This window comes from Myripristis murdjan, chromosome 4 (assembly GCF_902150065.1).
Source record: "Myripristis murdjan chromosome 4, fMyrMur1.1, whole genome shotgun sequence".
NCBI lineage: Eukaryota > Metazoa > Chordata > Actinopteri > Holocentriformes > Holocentridae > Myripristis > Myripristis murdjan.
The window spans coordinates 10,972,321-10,997,978 of record NC_043983.1 but is presented as its reverse complement, the minus strand read 5'-3'; the positions used below and the strand labels follow the sequence as shown (position 1 = coordinate 10,997,978).

General features: G+C 43.8%; 1 protein-coding gene across 1 annotated transcript in view; it reads left to right on the top strand.

The window, feature by feature from the left end:
* The window catches only part of agbl4 (AGBL carboxypeptidase 4), a 285,510-nt gene that overhangs the window by 97,454 nt on the left and 162,398 nt on the right, over positions 1-25,658 (top strand). The window contains exon 4 of the mRNA XM_030048927.1: positions 14,791-14,885. Coding sequence (XP_029904787.1) covers positions 14,791-14,885 — 95 coding nt within the window. The remainder of the gene's footprint in view (positions 1-14,790; positions 14,886-25,658) is intronic.

Sequence of the window (25,658 nt, the reverse complement as noted above, 5' to 3'; positions counted from 1 at the left end):
GGGGCCCCAATAATTGATCTTTGGTACTGGCTCGGGATATCCCTAAATGAAATATCAGAAAAAGGAGGCAGATGAAAAATTAATGTGTGCAGTAAGTAGACAGTGTGATTGATATTCTTCAGAGGAATGTGTCACTCACAGCGTTCACATTGAGTTTAGTCTCCCAGTGGTCCGTGCTGATCCGACAAGGCAGGGGTGTCAGCGCCCCTATAGACCCACCTCCACATTGTAAACACTGACCTGTGACATCACTTCCAGCTGACACAGCACTGCTGTCAGAGATGAGCCTCAGTGTCCTTGAACCCTCCTCCCTCCACCCCTCATGTTGCTGCTATGAATACAGACGCACAAACACAAACACACACACACACACACACACACACACACACACACACTTCATCCCTTGTTGACCTCCCTTTTGTTCTCGGTTTTCAGCAAGCCTTCAAATTAGTCTGAATGTGCTGTATCAGGGTGCGTCAGAGTGAAGGCCTGTGGCAGCGGTGCAGAGGGAAGCTGAGAATCTGGACTGCCAGTAGTACTGGACTCTCATTAACCTCCCTACCTCCTCCTCTCTGCTCTCCTCCTCTCCTTCATCAGCTCATCCAGGCCTGAAGTGACACATGGGCCTCTGGAGTGTCACTAGCGATAAAGATGCCGCCACTTCAACGTTTTAATTGGAGCTTCTGCCGTTGATGTGTGAACAGCTGTAGGACGGAGAAGGGCAGATCTATCATCCCTGCCCTCCACAGAGCGCCTCAGGTCAAATGGCAGCAGTTACTGTGGCAGGAAACCCCCAAAGCTCCTGTTTATTTATGATTTTATTCCTCCGCCCCTCCCTCTGCACTGTCCACAGTTCGGCTCTCACATCTACATATTCAAGTGTGGTGGTGAGATGAGACAGCGAGAGGAGAGAGGGAGCATCTGGAGGAGTAGGTTGGGCTGGCCGAGTGAAATGTCCAGCAAGGAGCTATTTATAGACACAATCCTGGCTTTCACACACTCACACTGGTGGACACACACACACACTCACACTTCTGTGAATCCTCTACTCCCCCAGCAGACACAAATCCATTATTCATTTCGAAATGACTCATTTTTCGCCCTGTGGCTCCTGGCAGTAGTGTGACACTTGACCAAGGGGGGTGCTTTTTCTAATTAATGCAGATTGTGCATGAAAGCAAAAATAACATATTTACTTTGACGCCTGATATTACAGGAGTGCTGGTATGACGCAGTGCTGGTGGCTAAATTTAGCCAGTGACCTATTGTGACCCCGCGCGTTCAGGACTGTCGGGTTTTGAGAGCCATGCAGCTACATTATCCTCTCTGCTTTTTAAGTTATCCTCTGTCTGGCCTGTCTGTTATGTTCCATCAAGTCTTACAACAGAAGTAAAGCCGAGTACACAAGTATGCATAATACTGTCAGGCTGGCAAGCTTCAGACTGGCATCTCAAGCCAGTGGCTATAATTCACCTGAAGCTGTTTACACTGCCTTTTCTGTGTCTGGTGTCAATCCAGACTTTTCACTCAGAATAACTACAGAATTGATGGATACAAAGCTAACAAGACCCATATAAGCAAAAGGTAAGCGTCAAGCTATCTTGTCTGAGCAAAGGGAAAGCAGAATTCTCCTCAAGCTGTCCTCCTCCTGAGATGTGATCTGATTTTAATGAGCCCACCGAATGTCAATGAAAGCGCTGCACATGTTTACCTCTTACACTGTATAAACTATGCAGTGTGCTGACAGATAGGACCAGAGATCATTACAGAGTGAAGATCACACACACACTCACACGCACACACGAGTGCACAAGTACACACACACACACACGCACACGCACACACATACACACACACACACACACACACACACACACAGGTATCATTACTGTACTCAGCTCAAGATGTGGGTGGGGCCACATCTTCTCCTACCTCAAATAATTGATAAGGCTAGACACAGTGCTGCTTTGCATGCTATTAGATGGCAATCTAAATAGCATTTACATGTCATTTATGTCTATTACCTGCTTTCTGAAGAGCCGTGTCAGCACTGTCTGCATATTAAAGCTCAAATTTATTCCACCAGCCAGCCTGCTTCTTTTGCCAAATTTGCAAATTAATGCAAATATGGGTTTCCTCCCCAGACGCTTTTTTGGAAGGTAGTGATTATAGGGAGTAGTTATGAAATGTGGAGACACTACTTGATAATACATGGGTATGATGTCTCTGTTCGTTTGGGTATTTGTTTAAAAAAATATTAAAACTAAATATTTTATCTGTGACCTTTGTCCAGTATCACATCACTTATGTCATGTATATTGTGATCAGTCTTGGTAGTACATAAACATAATATTTTGGGATTATAGGCTTAATGCTTTGGAATTTCTTGTCATCTGCTAGTTTCATTTATATCTAGCAGTTGGACCAGATATGTAGATATCATATACCAATATACAAGGGACTCTTTCTTGCACTGTCCGACTGTCTGTCTCTGTCTTTCTCTTGTCGTTTTCCTCACTGTAGCCACAAGGAGTTTTTATTTTTATTTATTTATTTATTTTTGTAAGTAACTTTATTTAAGGGCCCAGCTCTGGAAAATACCCTCAATTTGTGATGCTGAGAATAATAATGAATTTGTTTAATTGCATTAACATAATGCCTTCAGACGATCATTACCTTCAACCAAAATAGTCGTGATAATAAAGCAATTACTATTTTAAGGGAAGAATTAGCCTAGCACCTTTTTCTGACGCTATAATTAGCAGCAAGAATGACATGGATGGATGCTCCTGTGTTGCTAGCTTGTAAAGAAGCTGGAAACGATAGAGAAGATGAAGATGGAGATGGGCAAGATAGGCTGTCAGAGACTCGCCATATCGCTCTGAGGACGCTCTTCCCTCCTGACACATCCACAATGCCCTTCAAGACGAGCAATTGCTTTCCTTCTGTCCACACACGAATTTCAATGTTGTTTTGCACACATCTTTCCATTATGAAAGCTGTTTTTTGGCAGCGGAGGAGATGTTGAAATGGAGAGAGTGAGATGGAAGGAGTGAGGCAGGCGTGGATGGATGGATGGAGGGAGGGAGGGAAGAATGAGAAAGAGAGATTGGTTTTCATGCCTGGTAGTCAGCGAGCCTGTAAATCTCCCAGGAGCGTACTGGAAGACAGCAGAAGGTTGATAGTCATCCATCACTCCTGACAACCCCACTGCTCTGGAAGGGCCTGACAGCACATCCCTGCCTGAGAGAGGGAGAAAGAGAGCGAGAGAGAGAGAGCGAGAAAGAGAGAGAGAGAGAGACACGAGAAGAGAGAAAGAGAGATAAATAGAAAAAGATTCTGCCTGCAGACTGAGCAAATGAACTCTTCCATGTTTAAAGCAGGCGGCGAGAGGTAAGGGAAGGGAAGAGAAGGTGAGAAGAGAAATGAGGGGAGGACAGGAAAGGAGGGAAGGGATGAGAAGGGGAGCAGCAGTTGGCTCTTGCAGCAGCTCTGTTCATCTCTCACTGAGTGCCTGTGGCAGCCGCAGTGCTGCTGCTGAGGGAGTGGAGGTGGACTGGCTGGAACTAGCTCTGTCCTGGTCACAGTAGAGTGGAGCCAGAACATGTGGCTCCTTATCTAAACTAGTGCAAACTTCTCCTCTGCCAGGTTCTGCTCTACATTTTTCTTCTTGGACATTTGTAATATGCCCCTTTCCACTATGCACTCGCTACACTCTAGCACACCATGGCTATTTTTGCTCTAGTCCTGTCATGTTCACCAACTTATAAAGATAAACTCCTAGAGAATGCATGATTTGAATTTAATTTATTCTGATAGAACATAATAATTCTCCACGTCAAGCTCAAAATCTCGCATGAACTAATTTTACATTGCATCCTATTCTGGCCTGTATATGTTATAGTTTTATGTTAATTACAGATTCGAGTGACAATTGCCTGCTTGTTTAAAATATCCTCATCGGAACTTAATTCTGGACTGGGTTTTGTTAAGAATTAGTCAAAACTTAACCGGTAGTTATCCATACCTCAGTTTTTTTTTTTTTTCTTTTTATTGCTTGTTTTTGCCAAAGACACACACCCTCTCATCTGATATGTAGAAAAGTTTTATTATTAGTATCACAAATGAAATGTGCATATGTTAACTCTGCCCCCATGGTCTGGAGCACCTATAGAAAACAAAGGATGATGGCTGAACAAGTACATTGAAGACTTGCTAAATGTTAAATGCCACACGCTACGGTTTTTATGTGGCTTTGAAGCCCCTGAAATCCAGTGGGCCATCTAGGGTGAGGTGCCTGGCCTGAAGAAATGGCAGAGTGAGTTTGACCCAGAGACTACTCCTCAGCATCCTTCGTCATAAGAGCAGCAGCAGCAGCATACTGAATAATGTAGGAGACTGCATTTGTGGCATTTGCTGCTTTTTTGGTCTATTTTGTTAAAATAAAGGCAAACTTTTGACCTCTTTCAGTGTTTCCATGTTGCTGCTTTGAAATGGCAGTCGGGCTGCACGGCCCGGTCTGGAATGTCTCAGTGGTTGGGGACCACTGATTCAAGCAACCTCTGACACTGATAAGAAGCACCATTAGTACAGATTGTTGGTGTGGTATGGTCAGTTCTGCCCACTTTTTGGTCAGTGCCATGAAAAATTTGCTACCTGTTACCCATCGTTATGCCTGTTCCAGTATATTTTTACTTGCATGGAAGGCACTGAGGACACCAACAGAACTTAAACACCTCCTACAATCCAGTGTGGCAGTGTTTTGTCTGTCTTTTTCAGTTTAGTTCAAAGGTGTTTTATTGGCATGAAATACAAATTGATGATGACCCATTTATGTAAATACATACGTTCTGTAACCTCAGTTGCCCAGCATTTTTTTTCCCTTTACTTTTTCCTTTCTTTTTTTCTTTTTCCTTTTCTTTTTCATAGATTATGACATGCAGAGACATATTTGGTTGCAGCAGTGGCGCACGGCTTTTTTTTTTTTCTCTTCAAAAAGAGCACATACTGTATGATATTTAGTATCAAAGGGACATATGGGATAAGTTCTATATGCTCGCGGCTGTGAAGGTACAGCAGGGCAGAAAATGAGGAGGGGTGCTGATAAAAGGCAACTACATGTTCAAAGCATGCGTCAAAGAGCACAGGGTCCTATTGCCTGGGAGCTGTCCAAACACCCTGTCAATTAAACAGACAGGAAGATAGAGTCTCTTCACATCTGACATACTGGAGCTAGCTGACCATGACAACACACTCACAATCACGGACGCAAACACACATGCTCTACACATATCTGCACAAAAAAGGCGCACACACATGCAGTTTGAATGTGTTATGCTAGAGTGCTTCTACAGTCCATGCAGTGTGCAGCTTGGTAATTATATGAAGACAATAACAGGCCTCCATTTAACTACACTGTTGTTTATCCCCTGGCTTTCACAGCCAGCTTATTGTGTGAGCTGGAGAAATAAGCATCTATAATGTGGGCAATGGCTAATGTTTTACAATAGCAGTGTGTGATTGCACATGTTCACATAGTTTTCTTGTATGTGTGTGCATCTGGGCATGTGTTCGTATACAGCATGTTTCTTATGTATGTGTGTGCGTATGTGTGTGTGTGTGTTTGACCTCCACCACTGTCTGGAGGGCATTGGGCATGGCTGTCAGGGAGTGCAAGAGGAGCCCTAATTAAAGAAGTTCCAGTTGTACACCACCTTACAATGGGAGGGAGAGATTGCCTTTCAACTCCAAGCCCAATGCAGAAACTTCCTGCTTCTCCTCCGGTTGAATAAAAGAGTCTGATACAAAAGGCCGTGAATGCCTAAACCAAACAAAAGCTCTTTAAAAGACTGTCACCGTGCTATCTGATATCTCCTGGAACAGCACTGCTTTGAATAAATCTTTTTCAGTAAAGGCGGGAGAAGGAAATTAAAAGCTGACATTTAAAAGGCTGCTGCCGGGACCCGCGGCCCCCAGGATCAATAGCAAGGTATCTCACAACTTCCCCCACATATTTTCCACGGGGCATCTCAGACTAAGACAAACAAACAGAAAGGTACTGTAGGAATATTACTGCATTGTTTTTGTAGCATTGGAGGGACAGGTGTAGCGTCTTCCTGTGCATGTGCGTCAGTGCGTCTTTGTGTGTTTGATGTGTTTAAAGGGTCCCGTCCTCCTCCTCGCATCAGCACCTTAAGCTGACATTGGTCATTGGGGACCTGAACTGTCAGCGGCAACATCAGACTGAAGAAGGAGGTGTAGACAGGAGAAAGGAGGAGGAAGGTGGGAAGGTAAAAGAAGCAGAAGACCTGAGGGGGAGAGGGGGTATGGAGCTGTGTTGGTGACATTGCTGACATTTAGTTGTACTGGTTGACATTGTCAGTGTGCCACTTTGTGAGCAGTCTGTCAGGTTATGTATACCAGAATCACTTAAGGTCACACATGTGCTCAAAAAGGAGTCATCTGTCCCTCTGTTTCCATGACACGCAAATACACACCACACACACACATGCATCCCGACCCACACATACGAGCTGTGACCTCCATCCTCTCCCATAGGAGCACAGGCCGTCCCTCGGTGTTCTCCCGTCATACAGCTATCCTCTCCAATTACTGGCCAGTGACCTTCCTCGCTGTCACCTGGCTTTACAGGGGCTTAGGCATAGCTGAGCAGGACTGCAGGAGCAGGCCGTCACCCTAATACCACCCAGGGGAGTCACCCCAAATGTCCTGACACTGCTCGCTTTCTTTCTTTCTGAGGACTGAAATGAACAAGCAGCATTTTGAGGTACAATAGCTGGGTGCATTTCTCATCATTGTCCCTCACTTGCATATTCACATCAATCCTTGCCCACTTGTCAATCCCCAGTCCTTTTTAATATGGCACATCTCCATTACATCAGAAGGTGTGGTGGTCTGGGAGCCGTTAATGTGTGTGTGTGTGTGTCTATGTGTGTGTTCATGCATGTGTGTGTTTGCATAACATCCTGCCTCTGTATGTGTGTGTGTGTGTGTGTGTGTGTGTGTGTGTGTGTGTGTGTGTGTGTGTGTGTGTGTGTGTGTTGTGCTCCTGGCGGTGTCAGGTAGTCCCCAGTACGGTGGGTAGCTGGCAAGCTGTGTGTCAGTGATCAGGCTGATCAAAGACAACAAGAGAGGAACAGGCAGAGCTGCCAGCAGCCATCAGCCTGCCTGCCTCTGATGGCTATGGACAGGGCTTACAGATCTGCTCTGCTCTGTTGTGTTCGGGTGTGAGGAAACCACAGTGATTCAGTCAACCATGTTTTGAGTACAGGTAAACTGACCCCTCACAATAAGATTTGTCTTAATGTATGGCCCACTTTTTTTTTTTTTCTTTTTTTTTTTTTTAATACAATTTGGTAACATTTCACGTCCACTGTCAAAGGAATAACAATTACAATGAGAGTCCAGGGTCAGTGGAAGGACAGTGATCCAGGAGATAAAAGGGTTTCATTGTCTTGCACATGGATTCTGCAGTAAGATGGGTGCTTGCCGACATGGTTGTACACCAGTCTCCCTTAAGGTATAGGACATTATGAATTGCAACACAAAAAACTGGCTCTTAATTTGGTTTCCTATGAGATGGTTTGTCATTGTGAAGTCAAATCAGAAAGTGTTAAGCCCTTACGTTTTTGCATGTTGTGTGCGTTAGCTTTGCTGATAATTCCCGTAAAGCCTGACTAGTGGTGCCTTGTTTGCCGTGCCAACTCATGTGGTTACCTAGAAGCTAGTTAGAAATTTTCTCATTTCTCCTGTTTCTTGTTCTTACAATACACATGCAGAATACATAAAAGAAAACCTGTATTTGAAAGGATGTGTTTAGAACCACTGGTAAGCCATCTTACCGTTGATGAGCTTCTTTTCTGGGAATACGAAGACTTTCATGCTGTCGGTGGTAGGCAGCTACACCTTTTATCTGGCCTCATAATTATTATGCCTGGAACCAAAACAAAGACTGCCTTCTTGGATATAGTTGCTAAATAATATCATTCTGTACTTGGAAAACTTCTAATTTTGTGACATTTTGCTAACATTCACCTCAATAATTCCTTTTGATCAGCTTATCAAATTAAGTGCTATTATATCAGTAATGAGTTAACTCACTTATAAATGTATAATTACAGCAGCTTGAGATCTTGTAATCTACAAAGTACTCAGGCACCAACTACACATTTTGCACATTTTATTCTTTTCAAGATCATTCCTCTTAAAATCTACCCCACCATCACCAAAAGGACAAGGTGTGCATTCTCTCTGTCCAGGTCTGCCCAGTCAGAGTGGTTTCTTTAATAATTCATCCTGGTTTCTTACAGTAAGCAATGCCATTTGGCCACATAGTGGATCGATGAGGATCAAAAGACAATGTTTGGCCCTAAAAACAATCCCATCTAGAAGCAGCAGCAGTGGGGCTATTTTGGTGCCAAGCCTCGGCTGGCTGGCTCACTAGTCTGCTTAAAGGTTAACAGAGAGGTCGGGGTTAATAATGAGTCATTTAGACTTTCACCTACAACATTTTGGGTGTGATATCTGTTCTTTGCATCAGTCAGTGTTGATTCACAGCTCATATTTATAGTTCATGCCCTGGAATCATGTGGTCAGTGTGATGTTTTTTCAAAGGGAAAAGTTAAAAAGCCAGAATAAAGCAAAGTTTTAGTCCTAGATTTTGATTTTTTTTTTTTGATTTTGCAAGGAGCCAGCAGCACGGAATTTCAAGGTATGCTTCAAATGGCTAATTTCAGTGACTATTTTATCCACATATCTAATTTAATTTGCTCCAAAACAAAGTATGATCCAGAAAGTGAATCTCAGCACCTGCTGAAGTAATCACTGAGTCATTGGTATTGATCAACAACCTTATTAAACCCCTGCAGATATATTATGGTCATTTGGTACTATGGAATTGTAAAAATTCTTCCACCTTTGAGGCTTATTTGAGTTTTGCACAGGAGGCTCAATAAATGCTATCTAAATAAACTGCCTTCATACTAATTTTATCAGACATGTAAATATTCTATTTATGACAGTTTATCTCATGAGTTGTCGTGAAAAACAGCTTCAACAATTTGTTTTCTGTTTGATGCGGTGTATTAGGATGTTTATTATCATCTCATCTGTGTCTGAATGTATGTGTGTGTGTGTGTGTGTGTGTGTATGTGCGTGTGTGCATTGTGGCACCATGGAGACACCTGTTCCAGTCTGCCGTTCGGCAGTGATGGGGACGGCGGAGGGCTTTGACACGCTCCGTCGACATGACAGCTCAGACAGCATGGATGTTAATCTCTTCTAACTGCTCCCAACCTAATTAAATCTTCCAGGGCAGCGCTCTGCACACACACATGCACACACATGCACACACATGCGCATACACACACATGCAGAGGCTTCCAAATTGGTCCTGGGTGTGCGCAAGTTTTAACGATCTGGAGAATTGGCCCCACAGCAGTTTGTTAGATTCTATGAAGCCGTGTGTGTGTGTGTGTGTGTGTGTGTGTGTGTGTGTGTGAGAGAGAGAGAGACAGAGAGAGAGAGCGAGAGAGAGAGAGGGAGTGTGTGTGTGTGTGTGTGTGTGTGTGTGTGTGTGTGTGTGTGTGTGGCGCGACCTACACTGCCTTGAGGCGCTTTATTGCACACACAGTCAGTTTTCCAATTTTTCCATATGCCGTGGTGTTAGAAAATGCCCATGTTACGCATTTCAATTTCAAGTAGATACTGGATGTTTCTCTCAAACATGTTTCAGTTTTTTAATCACAAAAGTGAAACAACACTGATTGATTTCAGTTTGTACATACATGAAATTAACATCTTTTAAATCAGAATTAAAACACCTTGTGTTGTAAAGGCAACTAAATCCTCTGCAACTGTGAAAGTCTTGTGTTGCAGAAATAAATACATTTTCACACAGTTGTTTAGTGCACAAATGCCTCTTCAAACTTATTCTCCGGTTCCAGCCTCTCTACCAAGCCTGTTATTGGATGAGCAGTGTTTTTTTTTTCTTTTAATATTGTATTCAAGCCACAACCTGCCACTACAGACAGCACCTAAAACCTGTGACTAGAAAGTTCAACAGCCGCTGTTTTATCCAGTCTGCCTGTTGAACAAGATCAAGTTCAAGTGGTGAATATGCTGTTTTCAGGGGTTAGTGTACAACAAGGAGCTATATCATGCTGTAGCAACCCTATTACATCTGCATGCCTTAGCTCAGTGCCACAGCAACAAAACAAGAGTGGTTTGCTCCTATATTATCGACTAAAAATGGCAATGGCAATGATTAGCCTGAGGCAGTGGCTAGCTATAACATATATTTTGGTAATGATGAGGGGGATTTTTATCATGTTTTGATACTCCATTAACATGGTTTGACATACTATACTTTTATGTATATTGTACTTTGTAAAACAGATATTCCATATCTGCAGATGCAGATTATTGTTAATGATAATCAATCAATCAATATCTATCTATCTATCTATCTATATACAGTATATATGTGTGTGTGTGTGTGTGTGTGTGTGTGTGTGTGTGTGTGTGTGTGTGTGTGTGTGTGTGTGTGTGTGTGTGTGTGTACACAACCACATTTGATGAACGATGTGACAAAGGGGACCATGTAAACTGAGAATATGATAGGTCCAAGAATAGCTCCCTGTGGCACCTCACATGTCAACTGAAAATATGATCATGTATGATTACCAATAGATGCTGCAAACTTTCAGACTGACAAGTGGAAAGAAAACCATTCAAGAACCATTCTAGATAATTTAGCCTAATTGATTTGTTTATGTCAAATGACATAAACAAATCAAACAGCACTAAAACTGAGCATTCACAGTCATCTGCAGACAGGGAATATCATTTGTTAATCATGTAAGGGCTGACTCATTGCCGTATAAAGGGTGGCAGACTAGAATTATTCAGTAAAGTAAAATTGTCCTCAACTACTTTTAAGAGTTGTTTGGCAACTACTTTTCCTAAAATTTTGACACAAAGGGTAACTTGGAAATGGGTCTGTAATTTTGTGGGATAGATGGATCAAGATTAGGTTTCTTTAAAAGTGTCTGGACACTTGCATGCTCGAAATAGGTGGGGACAACACCAGATGAGAAGAACTTATTTACTATACTGAGAAGGCTTGGGGAAATGATTGCTTGGGTATTTTGTAGATCTTTCAAGAAATGTGCAGCAAATTGTTAAAGGAGAACAAAATGAGTGAAAGCTAGTTCTGCATGATGGTTAAGAGATGTAATACTGGACCAAACAGTATTGATTTGATCAGCGAAAGATGATTTTTTTTCCCACAGATATTCACAGAGGAATTTAGGGGTGACATCCTGAACGTTAAGTTGGAAATTTATAGTCCTTAACAAAAAAGCAGGATTTTGATAGTTAGCAATGACCAGCTTGACTCATTCATGCGAACACAGTGAACTTGCAAACTGTCATCTATCATTTGACATTTGAAATGGTCTGTAAAAACCACAGCAGGTCCACCAGGTTGCCAGTGTAAGTCTGAGTTGAGAGAACTGTAGATGGGTGGATGTAGCTCAATAAGTTGACAGCTGTCACTAGAACATAGTCAAGTGTCTGTCAGAAATATGATATCCAGACTTCAGCAAGGTCATTTAATTCAGAAGACTTATTGTCATTTGACATTTATCAAGGCCATTTTAGCAGGGGTAGTTTGACCAGTCTGAAAGCAGGGAACACTGAGCACTTTCTGTTAACTGCATCAGGACAATAACTTGAATAAAATCCGAATGAACCATAATGAGGAACAGTGGTGAGTCTGTGGGTCATTGTTAAAGGAATACAGGTGGTGCATTATCAGAGAAGATCCAAGTGTCATATTCAGCACGTGGCAACAATAAGTAAGTGAACAGATAGTGAACAGATAGTTGAGGATGGAAGGGGATTGGCAAATAGTCATTCCTTCACAGCTGCCATGAAATTTCTGGTAAGGAGTTAAGTTCCACTGTGGTTTTGGTGATCTTTTCAAAGCATCCATCTGCATTAAAAAATGTCAGAATTTTCCAAGAATTGCAGACCTATTGTAGAATATTAGCCCTGAAGCTGTGAAAGGCAAATAGTTGCCTGAATAGTTCACAAGAGGGAGTAGGCCACATGCAATGCAGAGCCTCATCTCGATTAGCATTTCAGAATCCTTGTAGAGTTTTTCAGCTTGTTTAAGCCTCATGACTGATATGAATAATAACAGAATGCACAGTGGTGTAGTAAGGATATTAGTCTTGAGAAAGCGTAACCTACAGGCTGATGGAGGTTGCACTAGGCGGTTAACATGCAAGATAACACAGCTGAAATATTAGTCAACAAACATGAGTTTATTTTATTTAGCACAACCATGGTTTATTATTTTGGAAATAAACAAAATTTGTTGATATGCACTTACGCAGTAGAATATTAAGAGAACACATGTCTCATGAACTCATTACTATAATGCTCAAAATTCAATGAAGCAGTGCCATCTCCTGTAAAGAGAAGGTGACATGCAGTGACAGAAAACTGCTGCCTAAATTCTAAATAAATAGTGTATGTATTATACTACTTTATACCAGTATAATACTGTCAAATAGTGTTTCGTCTTAATTATTTAAAAAAAAAATCCCACTGCTGTGCTCTCACACACAAAACACAGCACTAAATGAGCCGGTGATAAAACACTGGTCCAGGAGTCTGCTTTGTGTGCACATTTGTGCATGTAAGCATGTACATGCATGTGTGTCTATGGAGTGCATCGTTGTTGGAAGCAGATCATGGGTAACGGATGTACCAGTAAGCAAACTGTGGAGGGCAACAGTACCACATTAAGAGCTAGTCAATTTTCATGATGTAAGCTCCTGCAGGAAATAGGAAAACACTTAATGAACCTGATACTGTACTGGATCTGACTGCAGATATTACTCTGAAGGACTGGTACATAACAGTTCTCTTTTGTGTAGTGAAATTGTCTGTATCCATCCCCTCATGCTGGTCTGTTGCACCGACAGAACATTTGCACTTGTTAGCAAGTCCTCCGAGGCTTTTCTACCTTGCTATTGAACTTCTCTGCATTATCTTGTCTCTTCTGTCTTCTATCTTCTGTCCTGTTTGTGAAACACTGACTTTTTTGTGTAGTCGCATGGGGAAAGACTTTTCTTTTATTCATTTTCTAATTTCACTTCGCTGAAATTAGAAAGGGAGACTGAGACCTCTACATGCTGTGTGCCTCTCCCTCCCTCCCTCCTTCCCTACCAGCCCACCTGCCTTCCTTCCCTGCACCTGTCCTCCCAGCCAATAGGACCCTGTTTATTTTCCTTCCCTACCTACAGAACCTTCCCTTTCTCTGTCTCCTTCCCATCTGTATCCCAGTTTGTGTGATTATTTGTTTGTCTGTCTATCTGACTGTCTCTCTTCCTGTCTGCCTAGCTACCTAGCTGCCCAGCTTTCTCTCTGCTTGTCTCTTCCCCACCTTTTGCTGTGTGTGCCTATCTAGCTTTGCATCTATTTACCCACTCCCTGCTCCACATTCTGTATCGCTGTATCTCTGTCATCTGTCGTCCGTCCAGTCTCAGCCCCCTCTGAGTTAAACAGGCCTAACAAATAGATTACAGACAGTGCGGATAGCCAAGCTGAGGAAGAAGACAATCTGAATTTGTTGTGGATAAAGAATGAAGAAAGAGGCTGTGCAGTCAGAGTAAGCCAGTGAAGAGAATAAGGCTGTATTTGCCTGAGGGGGAAAGGCTGAAAAGTAGCTCTTGCAACAGATGTGCGGGGCAGTAAAGTGTAATTGAAATGCCAGCAGCAATGGTCTTATCTCCCCGCTACAGGAGCCCGCTGCCAGTCTCAACATCAGTTAGATGTCATTTTACCTAAGTCTGAATCAGCCTGCCACAATCCGCAATCCCCACTCCTCTGATGCTAGGCAGGAGAAAGGAGGGAGAAAGAGATGAGGGGGAGGGAGAGGAGAAAGGGAAGGAGGGAGAGGAAGGTGGGGAATCTGTAATAGGATTTCAGTAGAACCCAGTTAACTTCCACCACCTGGACTTAGTTGGTAATTTGATATGCTCCATCAATAGGATTCATTTACCGCACCGCAGTATTACCATTGCCATTCATTTGACTTTTTTATATATTTATTCATTTCTCTCTCCACATTTTCTCACTCCTCCTGATCGTAATCGTGGGTCCTGGAGGTGGAGGGAAGGAGGGGCAGTTCCACAGTATTTTAGCAAAGGAAGGGAGCTTTGTCCTTGGGCCAGGGGAGGTGGAAAGCCAGTCGCCATGGTTGTGCTCTCGGCTGCAGGCTGGGATCATCATTGGTTTGGGCCAGGCAGCACCCCTCTGGGGACAGCGGTAATGTCCTCCCAGATTAGAGGCTGGTGCTCCCCAGAGCTGTTGCCTTTTATCTGGAACTTTGTTACTGCTGCTGCTACATGGGATCATCTTAGGGACATTAAACCTGCCTTATCTCTTCACTATGCTGATAATGTGTTGTGATTTTTTGGTGCTGGTGGCATTAATGGTGGTAGTGGCATCTTGTACCTCTCTCCTGGTTTCTCTCACCATGATTGGGTTTATATTTTTCAGCCGCTACCATGTGACAAGAGAGAAAACAATCGGAGAGCACAGATCCGTTTGTCAGTTGTTTTCTATTATGTGTAATCACCACAAAGCGTATATTTCTGTCTTCTTCATCAGAGCCACATAATGTACCTTTGCTGTTTCAAGTCCACATCGAGCTGGATTCAACCAACTAATATTAGTTTGATGTTTCTCTTTCAGAGGGTTATTTTCAACGTGGTCAACTTCTCCAAGACTAAGAGCCTGTACAGAGATGGCATGTCTCCCGTCGTCAAGTCTACCAGCAGGCCTAAATGGTAGGTGGACGATGGTCATAACAGCTTGATATTTTTTTAGTATGCTGCTCCAAACTTTCCAGTGCATTCTGCACAACAAGGCTGTTTCATCTGTGGAACTTGAGCCTACTTTATGGTCACTGTACTACTTGAAAAAGTATGTAAAGATTCTTCCCGACTTTGAAAAAGTTTGCTTGTCTACTCAACAACACACACACACACACTCCCACACACACACACACACACACACACACACACACATACACACTCACCCTAAAGACTGATGCTTTAGATTTCCGGAGTGGATGCGTCTGGGCCCATTAGCATGTGATCCGTTGGTTGCCGGCATGACGGCTGTCTGAGGTAATAACGGCTGACTGACAGATGCAGAGGTGAGTGTGTGTGTGTGTGTGTGTGTGTGTGTGTGTGCGCGCGTGAATAGGTGTGGCAGGAAGGAACAGGGCTGGTGCCGTGGGGTTGGGTGCGGCGTCTGCCAGGCAGGCTGGTGTATCCAGTGGGGCGAGGAGGGAGAACAGGGTGGCGTGATGAAGTGTGGCCATCCAGGAGGAGCCCTGACATCTGTCATCAGCTGATGGAGGGCATCCGCAGGAACGCCAGGCATCTGCCACCCTGAGCTGTCTGCGTCTGCCTGCCTAGCGCCTGCACCGACCACACCATAGCACGCCGGGTGCAGGCTAATGAGAAGAGACAATGGGCACGACACGGTAGACAGGAAAGATGAACTGCTATGTACGGTACAGCGCGATGCAACATGATGCAGCTCAGCTCACTGCCTTGTTCACTCAGTTTTGACTCAGTGTGTGCAGTGGCAACTTTGCACTCAGTTTTTCTTTTTTGCTAACAGAGATGTGATGTTTGTTGATGTGCCAGGACCATCACCTGCTTTTCTCATTCCGTTTAAAGTTGAAACGAACGCCCAACTAGGTCAAGGGCTTTGGAATCGGTGCCTACTCATTTCTCACGCGACTTTAATTACAGTTTAGTAACCATTTAGCTCTTGTGCAGACAGCAACATAGAGAGAAGTTATATTACTATGTTTTTAAGTGGGGACGTCAGTTTTGTGTAATGAAAGTTCAACAGGCATTTTTTGCTAGGTCTAATTATCCCACTTGCTGAAAAATGACACTTTCTGATTGGCCTTGACTTTTCATTTGACATAATCCTGAATGTGTGAGGTGGTATTCTCAGCAGGAGCCATGTTGGGTCTTTTCGATCCCAAAGCTTGTTTAATACGCTAATCATGCAACACTGGCCATGTTTATGTTTTAATAGGCTCTCATTAATAGGTATTTAAGTGACAGACACCGCGGGAGGTAATGTGGCCAAGGCCCGCTTCCATTTACCTTCCCAAACTAACACTGTTTTCTGCGCTCCTCTCAGCACCGTGCCAGCTAAGAGGCACCTATGGCTGTTTCCCATGCACTTGTAGAGCCATTTTCAACTGTCTGAAGCTTCCGAGACCACGGCTGACATTGTTTGTGTCCCCACAAAGTGGTCAAGATGCTTTTAACACAACCTCCTCTATTTGACTTTCCATCAGAACAACAAAGCACAGGCAGTTCCTAAAGTAGCAATCTTCTTTTTGACAGTTACAGATATGGAATAAATAAAAAGGCAGAGTGTGGAGAGCCTCGCCTGTCTGATCCAAACACACACAGGAGAGGATAAAGGAGGTGCAGAGAGAGAGAGAGAGATAGAAAGAGAGAGAGAGAGAGAGAGAGAGAGAGAGAGAGAGAGAGAGAGCAGGGCTTACAGAGGGAGAAACAGACAGAGAAAGAAAAACGGAGAAAATACAAGAAAGAGAGATTACTGAGACAGGTAGACAGGGGAGAGAGAGAACAAGAGTGAGTGAGAATAGATTGCCTCCCCCCTCCTCTGTATTTATCAGAGGAATTGTCAGTATTAGCCCAGGAGTTGAAGCCTTTATCTCCCTGTGCAGGTGCCCTATGTCCTGGGGCCCTAGCATGGTTTGGTGCTGGAGGCTGCTGGGCTTGGCCGAGTTCGACTAGGCTGGGTGTCCCTGTGAGAGACAGCTGGCAGATTACAGTCCTGCAGGGCTTTCACTGTTACAGGTGGAAGGATCTATCCTCTATCCCTTCCTCCATCCCTTTCTCCTTCCATCCCTCCACACCTCCTCCAGCCTCTAGCCTGCGGTGCAGGAGACATCTGAGCAGACAGAATACTGTATTTATCCTCTGCTACTCGGAGACAGCTACAGGTTGCATATCTGCTGATAAATAAATTAAACAGAACTGCGATGGTTTGTTGGAGATGTGAGATGGATTAATGAATCATGTCTTTCAGTCCCTCAGCCCTTTGACTGCTAAATTGTTCATTCAACATGAGAGAAGAGATAACTATAAAAGTACTGTACAGTATGCACAATAAGACTGCCTTTGGTTCTCACATCACTTATTAATATTCATTGCTTACTGTTTACTCCCCAGTTGTGTCCTTGAAATAACTGGCTTTTAGGAATGTATATTAATTGCCGCTGACTTACAGGCACATGAATTACATACTGTAGCAGCTCAGAGTGAGAAAAAAAAACGTGAGAGAGTGAGAGAGGCGGGTGCAGACAAGAGTGTATGAGGCAGAGGGAATAGAGAGAAAACCATATTTTCTTGTACTAGTCTGTCGAAGACAATGGCCCTCTTGGCGACACTAGGTGCCAACCAGACTCCCTGTTGTCTGCTATTTGTTAGACTGCTAGAGCAAAGAATTGCACAGCATCCTTATTTTCTGAGCTAAGCTAATTAGAAAGTCCGAGAGCGTGGTGTAATGCAGCCGGTGCAGGCCGGGATGTCGTGGGGTGGGAGTAATGGCCAGGATGTTGCATGGGACCGAATGCATCAACCAACAGATGCTGCATATGGTCCCATGTGGAGAGGAAGAGGAGGGAACACAGTGTGGCAGCAGAAGACGTTTAATGTCTTCATAAAGGGGGATTTTTTGCATTGATGCTAAAATGCATTGCACCTAATATGCCTTTCTATCTGTGCATCACGAACACCACCATGCCATTATCTCTGCCTTAATTGTGATATCCTCAGTGACTTCGGCTGTGTTTTATGTGTATAATATGTAAACTGTCAAATAAATCAAATCACAGACAAATCAAATACTCACAAGTGTCACAACATGTTTACTTTTGCCATAATCACAGTAGTTACTTTGCCTCACATGCTTAAATTAACCTAGATTCATATAATTTATCTTTATTAGATATACGTGATATATAAAGTATTGCAGCATGGTGTGGTTCCCAGTGTCTCTTTTAATTACCATTCCACTTCTTCATCAGTCAGTAGGCATGCCGATAAAAATAGCTACACCTCTAACTGGGCAAACAGATGAACAGTCAGAGCAGGAGGAAATGGGTTGCCAAACATTGCCTCTAAAGTTAGAACCAGCCAACCTTGATCAAGGGTAAACGCTTTTCTCCTGTTTTTTCATGGAAGGTAACAAAAAAGTGTTTTTGAAGTGCTCAGCAAGTCAGTCAGTCAGTCAGTCAGTCAGTCAGTCAGTAGGGGCAATTTTGCTTTTCTACCAAAATCCTTCCTGTAAGCGTGTGATGCAACAGCATAGTGAAATTCTATTTGGAGATGTCTGCGGCTCCATCAGGGTGCATGTTAGCAGTAATTGTTCTGTCAATCAGCACAGCTCTTGCCTGCCTGCTTCCCTCACCACTTGTTAAGCCCTGGCAGAGGGTGGGGGTGAGGTGAGGTGAGGCAGGGTGAGGGAAGGAGAGGGGCCATCCTTGAACGCTCTGTGTGTCTCTCGTCTCTCACCTCTGTATCTATTTACTATCTCTTCTCCTCAGTAGTCCCTCCCTGCCTCTCATCTCTTCTTCTTTTTTTTTTTTTTTACTTCCGTCCTTATCTTTTTTTAATCATGCTTTGTACTGTTCCTGCCCACTTTTGTGTTCTGACTTCCACGACCCCTTCTTTCATTTCGTCCCAGTATCTCTTCTCCTCTGTATCCCCTGTTTTGTCTTAGGATTTCCCATACAGTATCCATCTTTATCTTTGTCTTGCTCAACTGTACGGCAGAATGCATACAAAAATTGAGGCCTGGTAATGATTACAAAGGGAGTTTATAAAAAATAAGATCACTTGTCCAAATCAATATTATCAAGACAAACTCTGATTAGCAGTTCACACAGGAAAACCTTAGAAATTAGGCCAAAACCTACACTACAGTGCAAATGCTGTAGGACACCAGCTCCCGTTTTGTACCCAGAGGGCCTGTTGATGCTGGAAATTTTCTACAACAGCAACCACACTCAGGCCATTCGGTCCCTCTTATCCCAAACCGATTCCCATCCTGAAGGAGGCTGTCTGGATCTAAACCCCAGGAGTGTGTGACACAGTCTTGAGCGGGTGGCTTCTCTCTTGAGGACAAGAGTGTCAGGCAGAGAACTGGAGATAGCCAGACCGTAAAGGTTGCAGTAGTCCGGACCTCCTTTTGACTCCTCCCTCTGCTCTGCAAGCCTCCTGCAGTCTCTTCCCTCTCCCCATGCTGCTTAGCCACTCACACAATTAACCATGTGGCATGCCTTTTAATAATAGACCTTTTAATTGTCGACAAATGAAGAGTGATGTAAAATAGCTAATAGCTTGTGCTAATTAATAGGGGAATTGAATGCTTGTTAATTAAGGGCAAACAGGACAAGGACCGGCTCGGGTAATTTGAGCAATAAAAGCGAGACTAACGATTCATTTCCAAACAGACGCGCTTCATAAAAACGTCAAGCGGCCCCCATTTTGCTATTTGAGAGCCCCCACAGCCTCTATCCCAGCCATTACTGCCACCCCACTGCCTGACCCCTGAGCCTAAGACACACCAACACACACTTGTAATGAAATGTAAACAGCACTGTGCTGGCTCCTTTCCTAAGGCTACCCACTGACATGCCACTGTAAGACAAATGGCACCTATATGGTGTCTTTGGGAGGTAACATAGATTAGACTCCACAACAAGTGTCTCAGTGGTGTGGCGTAATGTGTAAGTTGCTTGTTTAGTAGAAGAACACAATATATTGAAATGAATAAATTCCCTGTGTAGTTGTTGACTTATATTGCCACTGCTTCACGTTGGTATTTAGTACCTATGTGCTTTCTCTCTTCTATTTTCCTCTCTCCTCATCTCCCTGTGGTCATAATTCTTGGGCCTGAAGCTAAAGGATGGAATGGATATTCAGCCAAGGCTTTACACACGCCTCAAGAGACTGGAGAAGCTGTGCCTTTTTACGCCCATACTTCAGAGTTCCATAGCTTTTAATGTAATTTCTGTTCACCATAATTTTTAGTACACCTATAGTATGCCTGCAACCTATTTCTCTGCTTGGTTGCCCGTGTGTTTAATTAAAAAAAAAAAAAAAAAGTCATATTCTGTGTTGTATCCTCGCCCTCAACCCCGTTTTGTAGTGGGAGCCGTAGAAATCATTTGACAGTCTATGGATTTCATATAAGATTTTTAGATTAAAAGACGTGGAATATATGATGCTCCTTCTCTGTCAACATTGTCTGTGCGATAAGGGAGATGGACAAAATCTTTTAATAAAAAACCAAGCACAGGAGAGAGTGAGACACACACACGCACACACACACACACACACACCTAATTGTCTGTCACCAGCAGAGAGGAAATGGAGAGAGCTATAAATCTAAGTGAATATTTGGAAGAAGGAGAGAATGCTTGGTGTAGCATGCAAAAAGAGTTTGGTGACACCAGCCAAAATCTGAAGCGGTGCTCGTGTTCCGGGGCAATTACTTCCATTTCCACCTCACTCTCGTCGACTTTAAAGATTTGTGAGAGGGAAGTGATTACAAAGCTCTACTTTATTAGATGAAATGGCACCTCTCTCCATTTCCACTTTTCCCATTCCGTCTGGGAGTCTTTATTCTCTTGTGTATGCCATCGGGATAAATCGGTGAGAGAGGGAAAGAGAGAAAGAGAGTGAGGGAGAAAATAGGGAGGAGCGCCAATCAGAACCATCTACAGCACGCAGTTTCCTTGTTCACAGAAACTCATTAGCATCCTGCCAGAGGAAGTGAAAGAGGATTATATGGGAGAAATAATGGGACAAAATGTAACAAATAGATTAATAATCTTCTAGATGAGGATAAGGGTGTGTGCGTTTGTGTGTATGTTTGTGTGCGTGTGTGCACATTTTCCCGCAGAGAAAGAGAGAGAAAGAGCAGAAAAGAAGGGAGAAAGAGCGAGGGGTACTGCAGCAGAGAGGCAGCTTGCTCCTGGCTCACCATTCAACCCACAAATGACTTACCTGGACAGTTTTATGTTTGCCTGGAGGAGAATTAAAAAGCCACTTCATTTTCCCCTTTTAGAGGCTGGGTACGCGTGTCAGCGCAGCCCTCCCTGAAAGCGCTCTAATCTAAATGCTTTTGTCAGGGGAGATTTGGTAGATTGCAGCAGGCAGAGGTACAAATTGGTTGTGTCATCTTATAATGAACTAGGTGAGGCGTTGCAGTTTTTCTGCAGCCAACAGTCCCCTGATTACTGTACTGTAAGTCAGTGACTGCTTTTAGCATTGTAGGCGGAAGACTTCTCTTTTCTCCCTCACCCCTCATTGTTCGCCCCTGCAGCCTGATCTCACCAGCACTGCAAAATGTTTTGTGCTAGTAAGCCTGGCGTGACACGGGACAAATCTTTCGATAGCTCTTCCCAAAGTATGTCTATACACATGGGCTCCGTGCCCCCTCGCTGGATTTGCATTGCATATAGCAGCCAGGCATGCACGCTGTGCAGAATAATATGAGGGGTTTTGGGTGTTGATGCTTGGCTATAGGTTCTTCGAAACTTATTGGGTGTGCTCAGCACGATGGCGAGCTGACCCCCTGACCTCAGCTAAGGATTATGGGTATCTCAGCGATTCCACAAAGCCATGCTGTCAGGCGCTGACGGGACACATTAGGGCACTGTGAAGGCCTGGGTGATATCTGCATTTTGCCCAACACAGAAATCTCTCTCTCTCTCTCTCGCTCTGTGGTATGTCAGAGAGTGTGGTGAATTCAAACGGTTCAGCTAAGTCAACAGTGTTATGGAGGGGGTTCCAGCTTCACAGAGGCTTCAGCACAGCCAGTATCTACAACTGGCAGGCCCGCAAACTATTTTCTTCCTTTTGAAGATGGATCCTTGAAGAAATCCTCCTCGTCCCCTAATTGCATTCGCCTCTCCTCAATGACTCTCATCCTGCTCTCATTGATACATAAACTCTCTCTCTCTCTTACTTAGTCTCTCTCAATACATGTGAGCATGAATGTGCTCAGACACACACACACACATGCACATACACACACACATACAATTTCTCCTGCCTATATGCCAGTAAGGCAACCACCAGTAACCTCCACTTATTCTCAACAGACCTCAATTTTGGTTAGCTGTCATTTGAACATCTCCCACTATTACTTTTGTCTGCGCATTCAAACACAATCAATACATCTGTGCCCGGTGTAGTTTTGCTGTGTATGTTTTTCTTGAGACGCTTTCATTGACGTGTTGCCTGTGTGACTTTGTATTTAAATGGGTATTCTCTCGGTCTTGCACCAACGGGTCTGGGTGCCAGAGATGTGAGGGGTGAAATGGAGTGTGAAGTTTGGGGGATTGGACTGTCTCAAAACTCACAACTGTGATTTAATTACTGCAGCAGAGTTGGAGTTAAAGAAAGGGAAAGATACACAGAGAAAAGGAGAAGGAAAGAGACGGGGAGAGAGATGAAAAGATCCTCATGGAACAATGATTATTTACTCTCACTCTGTGCAAGCTGGGCTGATGATCTGCCCAGGTAACATACAGTCATACCATCAGAAACACTCGGAAATGCAAGTGCAATTGTTTGCAAATGTCTTAAAAGAAATGACTGTGATTATGGTGTGTTCATCTCGATGGAATTTTATGTATATCTAAACATTTTCATTCTTAAACCCAGGCTGAGCTGTGTTTTCTTTGAAAGCTAAAACTTTGATGTGTTTTAAATAATAATTCGGGCAGAGAATTCCTTGTGCTCTTTCTGTTTGAGATTACTGTTTGATTTGGACTGAATATGAATAGGTTCATGTGTCAGGGTTATGATTAGCATACCACTCCTGTATGAGAATGTGTGTGTGTGTGTGTATTCACAAGGGTGGCTGCGGGTGTGTGCTCGACGCTTGCGAGCGCACATGTTCCTCACTGTGCGTGTGTACATCTGTTTGCACTCGTGTGTGTCCGTGTTTGCCTGCGTGTTTGTCGACGACACTGTAGGACAACAGCGTGGGATTGCTCTGAATGTGAGGAAGCAGCTCATCTGAATATAGATGGGTCCCATCTGGAGGCGGTTGGCTTTGGCCCTTCGTAATTTGGTAAGCAGCTAAGCATCTGGGGCCCACTAATGAAACTAAAGGCACAGGAAAGGCCCTGGGCTACCGCGGGCTGCCTCTAGCTGTCAGGGACGGAGGGGAGGGTTGGGAAGGAGGAAGACTGGAAGAATGGATGGAGGGAGACGTGGGCCAGGAGGAAAGAGTGTGCTGAGAATATCAAAGGTCTTAAAGAGACGTAGATGGCTCCTTTGAGAGACCAGGCGAGGAAGCCAAGTAGGCCATTAGAAATACTCAGCCATAAAATGAAGACAGTGGTGTCTTTATTGTGGCCCATTAACTCGGATGTTCATGCAGAGATAGCTGCACTATGTGCCACTATAATGAGCAATATAACGATGCCAGCATAGAAATGATGCACTGTTAAAAAAAAACACTCCGGTTAAGTAGAATTATGTTAACTACTTGCGTCAGCTTTTGAGTGGAGTGTCAGACCCTAATAGCTAACCTGTGCCTGGCCTAGGAGTGAATCCCACCAGGGTCTTCTCTCCTGTGTCTCTTCTCTTTACTTCCTTTTCTTTTCCTTCTTGATAAGGAAGAAAAATACCTGGCAGGGAAGGGCCTCTTAAAATAGGGAAAGAAGAGACAGGTATTTCCCCACACTGTGGTAAATGACAATCTTGTATACCCTGAGCTGAGGTCTTTCTGCTTGTCCACGTCAGCCCCTGCCCCTTTGGTCCATCTCCTCGCACCTGTCCTCCAATAATGTGGATGACCCTGATTTGCTGTACCGTGCACACTAGCTACTGCTTGTGGTTTATTTAGGGAATGGAGAGCCACAGGCCCTTCCTCTTAAACTTTATTATTATAGCCCCTTTATTCCTCCCTCAGCCTGATTTCCCAGTGGAAATGAAATGAAAAAGCAATTGGTTCTCCGTTTTATTACTGTCATCTTTGTTTTCTGGCCCAGAGAGTAAGATTGCCTGGTCTCAGAGAGGACACAGAGTTGCACTTTTACCCCCCATCTGAAGTCACGGGAAAGGAAAAACAATAACAGGGAAAATAACAATCAGCAACATAAAAAATGACCCGTCAAAGTGTGTGAAATTGGGGGGCTGCCAGCAGGCCGACACCCACCACTTGTTTATGGTGGGATGAGTCAGGCAGAGTCTGATGGTGGCCTTCACTATCTGCCAACTCAGTGCAAGAAAAGATGTTTTAGGGGAGATTAGGAGCAAACAGCTGGAGAGAGAGGTGGTGGGCAGGTGGAAGACGAGATAGAGAGGAAATGATGAGGAGGAATAGCTGCAAAAAAGTGGGGGTTAAAGGATAGAGGAGGAGGGTAGAGGGAGGGAGGAGAAGGGGGCCTCCCCTGAGGTTCCCCCTAACCCCACAGAGACAAGCTGACGGGGGATCAGACTTTTCATGCACAGCGTCTCAAATCATTTATTCATCAGCTTCATTAAGAGAGAATTACAAGGCTGCTTAAAGACCCCCAGGTCACTCTCTGCTCTCAGCTACTGCTATTCTTAATGAAAGCCTCTAGTGGGTCCCAACCGTCAGCTGTTTATGGCTGCTAATATTGTGGGTTTTGAGGAACAGTTATTTTCAACTAAAGGACAACCTTGCAATGCTGTGGATTGTGAATCGTTAACTGTACAGCATTGTGTTGTAACAATCATATTATACAGCATTTTCATATAGATATGAAATTGTTGAGTCATTTTAATTTAAACTCAACAATGCACCAGTGATACCAGAATTTGGATAAATGCCAATACCAGAGTGCTTTTTTCTTAAATGTTATTATCATTGTTATTATAATTGTTGTTGGTATTATGTGTAGTGTAAGGTTATATGAGTCTGTAGTAAACTACACAGCACTTCTTAGCCACTGTTGAGGGCTTTTTAGACGGGTGACAAAAACTGCATGTGGCTCAGCGCTGCTGCTTTGCTGTACCCGCTGCGTCCCATGTGAGGGGATAAATTACATTGGGCTGACCTGCGAGTCTCGCATTGTAACCATAACAACAGCCAGCAGAAAAGCAACACAAACAGTATGTGCCCTAAAAAATATCTAAAATGTGTTGCAAAGTACAAATTTGCCAACTAGCTAAGTAAACACTATAGCCAGTTGTGAGTTGTGGGCAGAAGAGCTGTGAAACAGGAGTTTACTTTTGTTATGGGAGCAGGAGCAGCAGGACAGCAGGGGTACGTCCTGTGCTCGCTTCCAGATCTGAGTTTGGTGAATTTCATCATTTGATGCTAGACTTAGGCAAAACATAACGCACCTAGGTTTGCTCTGTCAAAAGTTCAGGACAAGGCAACTTTGTTCAAGGAGGCGGACAGGCGGGCGTTTGCATGTATGAGTATGGGCGAGACTTTTTTGAGGACGAGCCCGCATCCCGCTCAGGCCTCCCACAGTGCTCACCCTACATTGCTCCTCCGCT